We start from the raw sequence: 13,403 nt of genomic DNA on the forward strand, positions 1-13,403 counted from the left end.
TTCAAAAGGCAAACTTTTACTTCTGATTCCTTTGCAATATTGCTCACAAAAATATTAAATAGAGCTGGATCCAGGATCGATCCTTAAGGTAGTGGTTTTCAACCCAGGCCTGGAGAAAAACCTAGCCAGTCAGTTTTCAGGATATACACAATGAATACGTATAAGGTAGATTTGTATGTACAGCCTGCATTGCATGCAGTCTGTATTATGTATTTTTATCCTGTGTAACCCCTTTTTAGTGGATGAGCTGTATCTAAGGGTCTATAAAAGAATTTGTGTCTCGGGGCTAATTCCAATTTTTACTTTCCCCAATCTTCATTACCCAAGGAGAGAGGGACTGTCAAGGCCCAGGCAGTTTAGTGGAATTCCCCTCCTTTCTCCTGCGTGTTACTGCGCTTTCTTTCTGATGGTACCTCATGGACTAGACAGGACATAGTTTGGGTGTTCAAATTAAAGTTTACTGTGATTTTCTTCAGAATGAAGAGTCCAATCAATTAGGAATAACTGGTCCAAAGTACATCTGTGTTCAAACTGGTTTCTTTTACTGATCTCTCCTCTCTGTCTCCGTATGTGTCCTCCGTACAGGATCCAGGGCTAGAGCTTTATCCCTCATGGAGTGAGAGAATAAGATGTCCCAACTGTGCAGGAAAATCTCTGTGTGAGGAGGATCCCCTTAATCTCAAAGTTGTACCTGAGGCCATGAGAGTCCAGTTCTGTCAAACTGCAGCCTGTGTATATCCTAGGAAGGGGTCTCCAACAATCTTTCCTCTTCTCTCTGTCCATACTCCGGGCTCCTCCTGATGTGTGACCTTTTATAGGAAAAGGTCTATGGCTGGAAAATCCCCAGGCTTCAGTGTGAGGAGGGGGGCGGTACTAAACCACCTTACAAACTGAAAAGGGGAAAACACTTCAAAGTTTAAACTTCCTCTGAGGTGATAAGTCACAGCAGCCCCTTCACACAGATCTTCTAACCCCAGGCCTCTGGTTCTGGGGCTTGTCCCTCACCAGACTAGACTAGGGTCTCACCACTGGTAAAAATCCCCCAAAATAGCCCACTGCAACAAAACTGGAGGCAGATCCTAACAGGCAAGGGGTACACTGACAGGGATCTTCTCCTAAACTCCAAGTTAAGCCGGGAGGCCCTAACTCAACACAGAGGTAACACAACTTCTCGCATTCCAGAATCCAAACCAAAAAGACCACGCTCTCTACTCTCCTAGCCCCCCCCCCCCTTCTGAAGTGGGATATAACCACCTCACAATCCTCTGGAGGAGGTGCTGTGGGAATGGTACCTCCCTCCTAGCTGACTAACTCCAGGGCGAGGATCTAGGGCCATCTAGTGGAGACCTATGAGGTCTCTACACATGGATATCCTGAACATCTGACTGGCTAGGTGCATCCTGAGGACTGGATTGAGAACACCTGCCTTAGGGCACACCTCTGATAACCCTCTTTTTCATGCAGTAAACTTCACTTACCACCATTACCCTCTGTTTATCACGCAACCAGTTTCTAATCCAGTCAACCACTTAGGGAGCCACCTCTAGATTGCTCAGTTTGTGTGTCTCCTGTGTAGGACAGTGTCACATATTTTACTGAAATTCAAGTATAGCATTTCCAGTGCTATTCTTTTATGTATTTCTCTGGTCACCTAAACAATGAAATTGATCATGATCTCACTCTGGTAAAACCATGCTGCCTAGATGTTGCAACCTGCTGTATTCAACATACTCTAATATTCTTTCCTTTAGTTGTGAGTCTATTTATCCACTACTGAGGTCAAATTAACTGACCTGAAGTTGCCAGCCTTCTCCATAATACCTTTCTATTATGAAGCAGGATTATATCTGCCCTTCTCGCGTCCTCTGGAATCATTCATCGTATGCCGTGTGATGAGCAGTAATAAACCAGAGAAAACAAAAACTTCACCCATAAGGCTTAGAAGCAAATTTGAAAATAGGAAAAAAAAAACCTCAGAAGAGCAATGCCATGGCTGTCAAAAGCTCAAAAAAGCATCTTATTTCAATCACACTTTAAAAAATCTCCAAGCTCCCATTTATTTTGAGTTAATTCTTGTAACAGCTAAGGTTTAATGCTAAATGCAGAGTAATGTATTTAGGATGCAAAAACCCTAGGGATAGCTACAGTATTGGAGGTGAAATTCTTCTAAGCAGAAAGGAAGAGCAGGATCTGGGTGTAATTGTATCTTATGATCTAAAGGTGGATAAAGTGGTGGTAAAAAACCAGAAAGATGCTTGGCTGCATAGGGAGAGGAATGGTCGGCAGAAAAAGAGAGGTGATATTGCCCCTGTATAGGTCTCTGGCGAGACCTCACTTTGAATACTGAGTACAATTCTGGAGACCACACCCTCAAAAGGATATAAACAGGATGGAGTTGGTCCAGAGGGTGGCTACTAAAATGGTCAGTGCTCTTTGTTCTAAAGCATATGGGGGTAGACTAGAGGAAAGGCAAGATAGAGGGGGGGGGGGGGGGAGAGAGAGAGACAGAGACATTCAAATATCTCAAAGGTTTCCTTGCACAGGAGATGAACCTTTTTCAGTGGAAAGAATTGAGGGGTCATGAGATGAGGTTGAAAAGGGGGTAGACTCAGGAGTAATTTTAGAAAATATTTCTTTTCAGAGAGGATGGTTGATGTGTGAAACAGCCTCCCTGTGGAAGTGGTGGAGACAAAAACAGTATCTGAATTCAAGAAAGCAAGGGATAAATACAGGGGATCTCTGAGGGGAGTGATGGGAATTGTAAGGGCTCGATAAATTGGACAGATGGGCAGACTGAATGGGCCATACAGTCTGTCTACCGTCATGTTAAATGTGGGGGTAACCTGCCCAGAGCGGCAGTTGGGAAGCTTGCTGGGCAGACTGGATGGACCAGTTTGGTCTTTTTCTGCCGTCATTACTATGTTACTATGTAAGCAGGTTACATTTTAATAAATGAAATAAATGTTTGGGAAAACTACTTAATTTTTTAAAAAATAGATGTTTGAACAAAATGAACTGTTTTGGCATAGAAAGTAGTGTACAGGTGTGTGCAGATATGCCGTAGACTCTTGTGGGCCTGTTACAGACTCTGCTCTCTCACAGGAGCTGCGAGTGATTCCTTGCACCCACCGATTTCACAAGAAATGTGTGGACCCCTGGCTGCTGCAGCACCACACCTGCCCACACTGCCGACACAACATCATTGGTAAGTGTGTATGTCTTGTATGCTGCAAGTGGAAAGGCATACCATGAAACCGGTGATCACTGTAAAGCAGTGGTTCTCAACCCTGTCCTGGGGACCCCCCCCAGCCAGTCGGGTTTTCAAGATATCCACAATGAATATGCATGAGAGAACATTTGCATGCACTGCCTCCATAACATGCACATTTTCTCTCATGTATATTCATTGTGGGTATCCTGAAAACCTGACTGGCTGGTGGGGTCCCCAGGACAGGGTTGAGAACCACTGCTGTAAAGGATGTTTAAAAGAGCCATGTGGCGTACTGTGAAACTGGTGCTCACCATAAGGGATGCGAAAGGTGTGTGAAACTGGTGCTCCCTTCAAGAGACGATTACAGGAGCGTTGTGGCACACTCTGAAACTGGTACACCCACACCATGTCCATCATAGAACACTCGGAGGGCACCCACACCACACCTGCCCTATAACTCTTGCAGGACACCCACTCTATGTTTACCGTATGGTACCCACACCACATCCATCCTATAATGCCAACAATGCACCCATTGCGTATCATTTGCTGTATAATGCACTGCTCACCCTGCACTTACTGTGTAACACTAGCACCGGAGCATGTCCATGGAGTCTACTTTGTCCACCACTGAAGAATGAAATGCCGTCAAATACTCTATGAAGTTTGGTTTTCACATAACTATCAGTGGCCATCTCTTTAAGGCAGAGAGAAAGTCGGTGAAGCTATGATTGCATTAGTAGTTTGCTTCCTGAGTTACCTATGGGATGGAGGTGTCTGGCATGGGGAGAGAGCTGAAGGGAGGTCTTGGGCATGGGAGAGTGGGGGCTAAGGATTGGTTCAGCATGAGAGATAGGAGGCCAAGGGGCGATGTTTGACATGGGAGAGAGAGAATGAAAGGGGATGTTGTGCATGGGATAAGGGAAAGGTGTAGGGGAGGGAGGAGCTGAGAGGGATATCGGGCATGGGAGAGCCAGGGAGGTGGCAGGCATAGGTAGGACAAGGCTGAGGGGGGGTTATTGGGTGTGAATGAGGGACAGATAAGAAGTGGTACCAGGAATGGACAGATGAGGCTGAAGGGAAGGCACTGGACAGGAGGGGGGGATATGTTGGACATGGGAGGGAGGGGATTGAGGGGGAGGTGTTGGGCGAGGAAGAGGAGGGCTGAAGAGCAATGTTAGGCTCTTATCTGAAGTTTTCATCTTTAACATGTGGATTATTTGTGCAACCCTTGGGCAAAAAATGAAAGCTTGTCATTGGCCTTTGGCCGAAAAAAGTTGTTCATAATCACAGCTTCCATTTTCTTGTAGCAAGAATTAGAAAATTCTGTAGCAAAATGTCTAAAATTCTGAGGCATAGTTTGCATAGCCTTTCCAATCCCTGGTCCTTATTTCTTCCATTTTTGTCTCCTTATTTCTGATATCCTCCCCCCCCCCCCCTTTTCCACTTCCCACATCTCTGAAATCTTCTCCTCCTCAATCAAGATCTTCTTCTCTTCTCCCCATCCCCAAGATCCCCCTTAAGTTAGTCTCCCACACAAATACTTGAGATCCTCCACCCAAAAAGAGCAGAAGAAAGTATACAGCCACACAAGCAAGGTTGGAAAACTACTTTATTTTTCATTATTCAAAATACATTTCTATTATATAGGATATAAAATTACCAAAATGTGCCTCGGAATTTCAAAACCTTTGCTACAAAAGTTTCTAGCTCTTGCTGCAGAATTTTATCCCTGAGCTTCCACAGGATGAACCAACAGGTGGCAGCATTGCCTCAATTTCAGATTCCTTCCATGGGCTTGAAATCTTTTGAGGTCCATATTCAGAGAATGTCCAGCCAAGGAAGTTACCTGAATAAATATATATCTGGAAAATGTAGAGTTAGCTGGGTAAGTTTATCCAGCTAACTTTAGATCTGCTCAATAGAATGTTACCTTATCCGGCTAATTTAGCTGAATAAGACTGAATATTGCCACTTATGCAGCTAAGTTAGCTGGATAAGTAGCCATGCCCCGGAACACGCCCACCACTTAGACAGATTATTAGCCAGATAAATATTTTATCTGACTAAATAGTGGTTGAATACAGCCAAATATTCAAATACTACCATTTAGCTGGCTATGTCTGAACATAGCCAGCTATGTCTGAACATAGCCAGCTAAATGGCCCTAAATATCAACCCAGTGTGGAGGAGTTTTTACATTCCCAAAGAATTCATACAAGCCTATAAAATTAAGAAGGACATGAAGGGGAGAACAGTGCATTCTGAGTTGTGCTGCTTATGGCCTGGGAAGGCAGTGCATTCTGGGAGTGGCGCTGATGGCCTAGGAAGGCAGTGCATTCTGGGGGTGGTGCTGATGGCCTGGGAAGGCAGTGCATTCTGGGGGTGGCGCTGATGGCCTGGGAAGGCAGTGCATTCTGGGGGTGGCGCTGATGGCCTGGGAAGGCAGTGCATTCTGGGGGTGGCGCTGATGGCCTGGGAAGGCAGTGCATTCTGGGGGTGGTGCTGATGGCCTGGGAAGGCAATGCATTCTGGGGGTGGCGCTGATGGCCTGGGAAGGCAGTGCATTCTGGGGGTGGCGCTGATGGCCTGGGAAGGCAATGCATTCTGGGGGTGGCGCTGATGGCCTGGGAAGGCAGTGCATTCTGGGGGTGGCGCTGATGGCCTGGGAAGGCAGTGCATTCTGGGGGTGGCGCTGATGGCCTGGGAAGGCAGTGCATTCTGGGGGTGGCGCTGATGGCCTGGGAAGGCAATGCATTCTGGGGGTGGCGCTGATGGCCTGGGAAGGCAGTGCATTCTGGGGGTGGCGCTGATGGCCTGGGAAGGCAGTGCATTCTGGGGGTGGCGCTGATGGCCTGGGAAGGCAGTGCATTCTGGGGGTGGCGCTGATGGTGCAGTCTAAGAGCAGAGCATTCTGCAAGTGGAGATAAAGTAGAGGGAGAGCCACACATTCAGGGAATGGAGTGGGAAAGCAGCAACAGATCAATACTTTTCTCTCTTCCTCCTTCAGAACAGAAGAAAGGGCCTGGGGGGACAATATGTCTGGAGAGCAGCAACCCAGCACGCAGCCGGCAGCAGAGGGTCATCCTCCCCGTGCACTATCCTGGTCGGGTTCATCGCACCAGCCAAGTCACGGCATACCCAACGCAGACCAGCATGGACCCTCATGGCAACCCCGTCACAGTGCTCACCCTGGACCGTCGCGGTGAGCAAAGCCTGTATCCAGCACAGTCTCCCGGCTACCTGCACAGCTACCAGCCCTTGCATCTGGATTCTGCGCTTGGCACACACCACTGCAACTTGGAGCATCCCCCATACACACCAGGACATACTCCACGCCGCCCACGATTCAATGGTCGAAGCTTCCCCAGAGCAGCCTGCTTCTCCCAGTATGAGACAGTCTACCAGCACTGCTACTTCCAGGGCCTCAGTTACCCTCAGCAAAATAGGCAGCCTGTTGGTGTGGGGGCACCCAGGGGCCTGAGCCATGCCTTCCAGCCAGTCACTGGTATGCTCTTTCCCACCGTGGTGCACATGGCCCCCTCCCCACATCTAGAGAGCAGTAGCACCTCCAGCTTCAGTTGCTTCCATGGCCACCGTTCAGTGTGCAGTGGCTACCTAGCGGATGGCCCTGGCAGCGACAGCAGCAGCAGCTCCTCGGGTCAGTGCCATGGCTCCTCCAGTGACTCCATGCTGGACTGCACTGAGGTGAGCAACCAGGGGGTGTTTGGCAGCTGCTCCACCTTCCGTAGCTCCCTCAGCAGTGACTATGACCCTTACATCTACCGCAGCCGGAGCCCCGGCCATACTCTGGAGTCCAACCGGGGGCCCCCTTCTCTCCTGGAGCCCAGTCCACAGCCAGATGAGCTTCCTCTACATGGCATGCTAGGGGTGGGTTGCCAGCCCATGCAGGCAGCCTCCTCAGGGGACCACCTGTCCAGCTACAGCCTGGATATGAACTACAGTAGCAATTCTTCACTGGAGAATAGGGATCCTCGCGGGGGGGCTTCCGCAGACCCCGGGAACTCTGAGGGGCAGCCCTCCCCCAACACTGTGGGGCTCCTGAGGACCTTGAAAGGTCCCAAGGGAGCGGGGCCGCTGCTCGAGCCAGTGTGCACCTGCTGTTTTGAACTCCAGCAACTTTCTGCAGCGGATTGCCTGAGCATGGATGCTGGGGGGAGCAGGACCCCTGCTGAGCCAGACTCTTTGCTTCTCAGCTCGGCCTTGTGTGGGGGATGTAGGCCGGGGCTGGAGCGGCCAGCCAACCACATGCAGGGCTTCTACGGTATTAACCCCGACCATGTGCATAGGACAGAGGGGGTCCCATATGAGCCACTACCCTGCTGCTTCTATGAGGAGAAGCAGGTTGCCTGTGGTGGCGGTGCCAGCGCTTGCTATGCGGAGGACTATGCTGTAAGTGTGCAGTACACGCTCGGCGAGGACACCTTGCCGGGCCGCTTCACAGAAGTGCCGTGTGAGATGGGCCAACGGATTCCTATCATTCCCGGGGACGTTGGCTGTGAACTTGTCCTGCCCCCAGACTGCACAAGGAGCCAAGCAGAAAGCAATTCCCCGGAGGGGCCGTGTGAACCTCAACCCACGGAAAGCCGGAGAGAGGCGAAGGAGCAGTGTTTCCGAACTGTGACCTTCCTCCAGCAAAGCCTTTCCCCAGAGGAAGAGACCAGGGCCCTCTTGAGGACCGGCTGCTCCAGCACTCAGGAGTCCCTGAGTAGCAGTGCTGCAGGTAAGAGATGGGAGGAGGGGGGGGGCGGCCACAGCAGGAAGGGAGTCATTCACAGGGAAGGGCAAGAGTCAAAAGCAGAAAGGGACAAGGAGATCCCAGCAGGAAGGGCGTGTGCTAGAGCAGAAGCTCCTGATGAACTCCCCAGGGCTGGGATCTCACGCTGTCAGGAGAATGGCATTTCCTCAGGGGCAGCTGCAGTAGTAATTGGGGGGGCTATTCTGTATGGTGCTCGGCTCTCACCTGGGCAGCACAAGTCGTGTTTTTTTTTTTTTAAGGTGTATTGAAAGGAAAAAAGACCTCTGTGAGCTTGGAAGCTTGTGTGCACTATAAGGATGAATTCAGAGTTTCAGAGAATTAGAATTACATGCTGACCAATTTAAAATGCTCCCTGTGAATGTATTATACTAAACACAATTCTTTTTCTCTGGGTAGAATCAGTGTGATAAGAGATTTTCGTCATAGTTCCAGGCATGCTGTGTACCAAGGGAATGCCCTAGAAACACCCTCTCCACCCCTACTGCAGGAGGGTATTAGAAGGCAGCCATATACCCAGAAGAGAACCCCAAAACACTGTTCTGCCCCATGCATCTCAGTCCTGCCCTACAATAGCATCTCCTCTTCCACTCATGAGAACCCTCTCTCCCCACGACTCTGCCAGTGCACCTGTCCTGACCTGCAGCACCCCCCTGCTATTCCAGTCCTGAGACCTCCAGCCAGAGCTCTGCCAGGGCACCTCTGTCCTGCCCAGCGGCGCCCCCTGCTGTTCCAGTCCTGAGACCTCCAGCCAGAGCTCTGCCAAGGCACCTCTGTCCTGCCCAGCGGCGCCCCCTGCTGTTCCAGTCCTGAGACCTCCAGCCAGAGCTCTGCCAAGGCACCTCTGTCCTGCCCAGCGGCGCCCCCTGCTGTTCCAGTCCTGAGACCTCCAGCCAGAGCTCTGCCAGGGCACCTCTGTCCTGCCCAGCGGCGCCCCCTGCTGTTCCAGTCCTGAGACCTCCAGCCAGAGCTCTGCCAGGGCACCTCTGTCCTGCCCAGCGGCGCCCCCTGCTGTTCCAGTCCTGAGACCTCCAGCCAGAGCTCTGCCAGGGCACCTCTGTCCTGCCCAGCGGCGCCCCCTGCTGTTCCAGTCCTGAGACCTCCAGCCAGAGCTCTGCCAGGGCACCTCTGTCCTGCCCAGCGGCGCCCCCTGCTATTCCATTCCTGAGACCTCCAGCCAAGGCACCTATGTCCTGCCCAGCGGCACCCCCTGCTATTCCATTCCTGAGACCTCCAGCCAAGGCACCTATGTCCTGCCCAGCGGCGCCCCCTGCTATTCCATTCCTGAGACCTCCAGCCAAGGCACCTATGTCCTGCCCAGCGGCGCCCCCTGCTGTTCCAGTCCTGAGACCTCCAGCCAGAGCTCTGCCAAGGCACCTCTGTCCTGCCCAGCGGCGCCCCCTGTTATTCCAGTCCTGAGACCTCCAGCCAGAGCTCTGCCAAGGCACCTCTGTCCTGCCCAGCGGCGCCCCCTGCTGTTCCAGTCCTGAGACCTCCAGCCAGAGCTCTGCCAAGGCACCTCTGTCCTGCCCAGTGGCACCCCATGCTATTCCAGTCCTGAGACCTCCAGCCAGAGCTCTGCCAGGGCACCTCTGTCCTGCCCAGTGGCACCCCATGCTATTCCAGTCCTGAGACCTCCAGCCAGAGCTCTGCCAGGGCATCTCTGTCCTGCCCAGCGGCGCCCCCTGCTATTCCAGTCCTGAGACCTCCAGCCAGAGCTCTGCCAGGGCACCTCTGTCCTGCCCAGCGGCGCCCCCTGCTATTCCAGTCCTGAGACCTCCAGCCAGAGCTCTGCCAGAGCACCTCTGTCCTGCCCAGTGGCACCCCATGCTATTCCAGTCCTGAGACCTCCAGCCAGAGCTCTGCCAGGGCACCTCTGTCCTGCCCAGTGGCACCCCCTGCTATTCCATTCCTGAGACCTCCAGCCAAGGCACCTATGTCCTGCCCAGCGGCACCCCCTGCTATTCCAGTCCTGAGACCTCCAGCCAAGGCACCTCTGTCCTGCCCAGCGGCACCCCCTGCTATTCCAGTCCTGAGACCTCCAGCCAGAGCTCTGCCAGGGCACCTCTGTCCTGCCCAGCGGCGCCCCCTGCTATTCCAGTACCCGCCCCCCCCCAATACACTCTGTGTTCCTTCCTATTTTGCTTAATCTCTGCTCATACCTGTGCAGTATAAAGCCAGCTTCATTTTTCTCTGTTTGACTCACCAGTTTGTTTTCTCCTGCAGTGCCCGATGCTTGTCCTCTGGACAGAAGCTCCTCTGTGGATTAAGGGGACTCCGGACTCCAAGGGATGCAACTTACAGCACAGCTGCTCTTCTGACTCCCTTCAAAGGAAGCAACCATGTTTTCCTTTCTTTGTTTTTTGAGCTTTGACAAACACCTAAAAGTGGTAATATGGGGTCAGACCTCCTCCTGCCTCTACTTCCACTTTCCTCCACCCACCAGAACTTTCTGCTTTTACATTTTTGGAACCTTCTGTTTTTTGGGGGTTTTTTTATATCTCTGTGTACGTGTGTGTGTGTGTGTGCGTGCGCCAGTGACGGAGCAGGCCAAGCTCCGAGGCTTTCAAGACTCTTGTGCAAAGCTTTATTTAAAATGGTCTAGTTTTTTAAAAATATATAAAAATTAAAAAAAAAAAAATGTTAGGTGGCTTTTCTTACCAGGAAACGAATACTAACTACTGTGGAAAGAAAACTGAGACGGTGCCTGGTGAGGATGGCAGGCGTGTCTCTTTGTAAATTAGAGGGCTTTTATGTTTCTTTTCCTTGGGATCTCAGGTCTTTGACAAGCACACGACTGCACCTGCCTTAGACAAGTGAAAAACAAAACAAAAAAAAAAAAAGTCAAGCAATAAACTATAACTTGAAGCAATTAAAGCTACACCTGGAAAGGCTGGAACCAGAGGGACTGGCGAGACATTCTTCACATGCAGGAACTCGTCCCCTGTGGTCCTTGGGGGCTCCTGCAGAAGCAATCGGTAAAGGAAATGTGTGGAGACAGAGCAGCAGGCCTGGTATGGAGAGCAGTGCGGGGGAGGGGGAGCCTGGAAATGGAGGGGCTGTGACAAGAGGGCACCCAGGCTTACAGAAATTCCTGCTCAAGCTTCGTAGGCACGCATGAAGGTGTGTGTGTGTGTGTGTGTGTGTGTGTGTGTGTGTGTGTGTGTGTGGGGTCCTGGTCTGCTGTCCTGAATTCGTATTGTTCACTCGGCCAGGCAGTTTGCAAAACTTTGGTAGTCAAAGCAACTGCCACAGGCCTGCCCACAAGAGTTCTAGTAGCAGCACTGGTGCTAGAGAAAACTGAAATCTCCATGGGCTGTGGTTAAACATAAAAATCATTCCAAAATCCTGCACAGGAGCTTTGGAAGGGAAGAAGGGGGGGTGGTAAGTGATACCTGAAGAAGGGGGACCCGTGTGGACTCCAATGTTCATGTACAATGGCATCTTGGAATAGTTTTTATGTTGTTCCGATAAAGATATCTCCGCTTGCGAAGGACACAGGAGACCTCATAAAAACTGTCAGTGGTCCCTCAGCTCTTAATGGCCATGTTAAGAGTAACCCACCAGTTTAAAAGAGGGCTGGGTGAGCGGAGGACTGGGGAAGTCCCACTATTGGGGTGCAACAGAGAAGGCCCATTCTGCCATTCTTCATATCCAAGCTTAGCACTTAGAAAATGACTTTCTCTAGTAAAAGCTTTGGCTACATTTCACTTCTGCAGCAGGATCTGCTGCAGCTCCTGTTTGAACAGATTGGGGAGGAGAAGGGTAAAACCCGCCCGACGTTTTGGTGGCTGAGTTTTCCCGATTTGCTTGTGGGGGCTGCAGGTTCTCACATACAGTTTTGGCTTTTATTGTGGCTCTTTCCAGAAGGGCCAGGACTAGGAAATCCCCAGCAGGTCAGACAAATGGGCTCCCACCACCACCTGCACATAATCTCGTCCCAAATATCTGTTTTTGCAGCATGAAAGACAAATGCCATCGAGGCCGAATATCTGCACAGATTCACTTTGTTTAGGAGACCTGGTTTTACAAACGTGAGGCTATTTGTGTATCCTGTGCATGTGTGGCCTGCTGCACATCCCTTTCTCTCCCTCCCTCCCTATACAGCGCTTCTCTGTTTCCCTCCTGGCATAACCGAGGACATCACAAGCTGGAGAAAGGGGTTTCACAGCAGCAGCTTCAGAGAAAGCGCTCAATTTCTTGCATCTCTGCTTCTCGTGTAGGTGGGGTTTTTCCCCTTTTCCTGATCTGGGGCTGCTGGGCTTCTTTTTCTGTTTCTGCCCCGTGCACTTTCACCCTCACCCAACCTCTCGCCCCCATGCTGGAGCTCACCTTTCTTATAACCTTTGAATGGTCATTGAGCTCCTTCGTTCCCATCAGCGGCAATGCTGGATATCTTGGTAGAGGGAATCTCATCTTTATTTCCAGTGAAGGGGGGTATAAAGTGTTGTGACTTTCGTCATAGCAGGGTGACAACAATCCAGAGCATTACATGAGATTCACTGATAGATAGATATATATGCTATATATCTCATCTTATATATATATATATATATATATATAGCTGTGAAACCTGCTGATCTTGGTTTGCTTCCTACACAAAAACCTTTTATCATCTGCATCCAGTTTCACTAATTCCTAGTACTGAATCCAAGACTTGGGAAATGTAACATCCCTCAGAATAGGGAGTAGATTCACCAGCTGGCTCCATTGCTTCCAGATACTTTAATTCCATTTAAAAACTTACTGCTTATCATTCCAAAATCGTTAAACGTAATGGACAGCACAATAAAAAAAAAAAAAACAACCCAATAATATTACAAAATAACTATTTAGTGATACAAAAATAATGAATAAGGGTGATCCAGTCCTGGTTAGGCCTGCCCTTTCTCAAAGGGATCAGAGCTACATCTTCATGCATGCAAGAAGGTAAAACCAGACCTTGATCAACGTATCCAGAAAAAGCGGAACCAGCTAGCAACCACAGCAGAGAGAAGATTTGATGTATCCTGCTGAGCAGTCCTGTTCTTACAAAGTGTAAGATTTAATGGATCTTTCAAATTTGAAAAATCCAGCATGTAAACAGTCATTGTCTTTTAAGGAATAATTGCTCTGATTTTCAGCTCACATTTATTTGCATGAGCTGCTGTTTATCTCCATTATTAAACGAGGTCAGCAAGGGTTGGCATGATAAATGTATCCACAGTTCGCCCACGTTATAGTCAGAAGCCGGTGTAGTAAGGTGTGCTAGGCTGACCACACGCTTACTTCCGTTGTGGGTGTAACTTTAATCTTGATTTATTAAGGATCTTAGCGCACGAAAAGTGTGCATAAATTAGCACTCCTCCATGTAAATACCATGTTAATGAAAGCATTGGCTATTACTCCCCAGTGCAGGTGTGGTGCCTCAAAGCC

The 13,403-nt window shown here is 50.1% G+C and overlaps 1 protein-coding gene across 1 annotated transcript in view; it reads left to right on the forward strand.

The window, feature by feature from the left end:
* ZNRF3 (zinc and ring finger 3) overlaps positions 1-13,104 on the forward strand; it is a 300,648-nt gene extending 287,544 nt beyond the window's left edge. The window contains exons 7-9 of the mRNA XM_029571516.1: positions 3,103-3,205; positions 6,222-7,955; positions 10,215-13,104. Coding sequence (XP_029427376.1) covers positions 3,103-3,205; positions 6,222-7,955; positions 10,215-10,258 — 1,881 coding nt within the window. The 3' untranslated portion in view covers positions 10,259-13,104. The remainder of the gene's footprint in view (positions 1-3,102; positions 3,206-6,221; positions 7,956-10,214) is intronic.
* The last annotated feature ends 299 nt before the right edge of the window (positions 13,105-13,403 follow it).

Source organism: Rhinatrema bivittatum, chromosome 11 (assembly GCF_901001135.1).
Source record: "Rhinatrema bivittatum chromosome 11, aRhiBiv1.1, whole genome shotgun sequence".
Lineage (NCBI taxonomy): Eukaryota > Metazoa > Chordata > Amphibia > Gymnophiona > Rhinatrematidae > Rhinatrema > Rhinatrema bivittatum.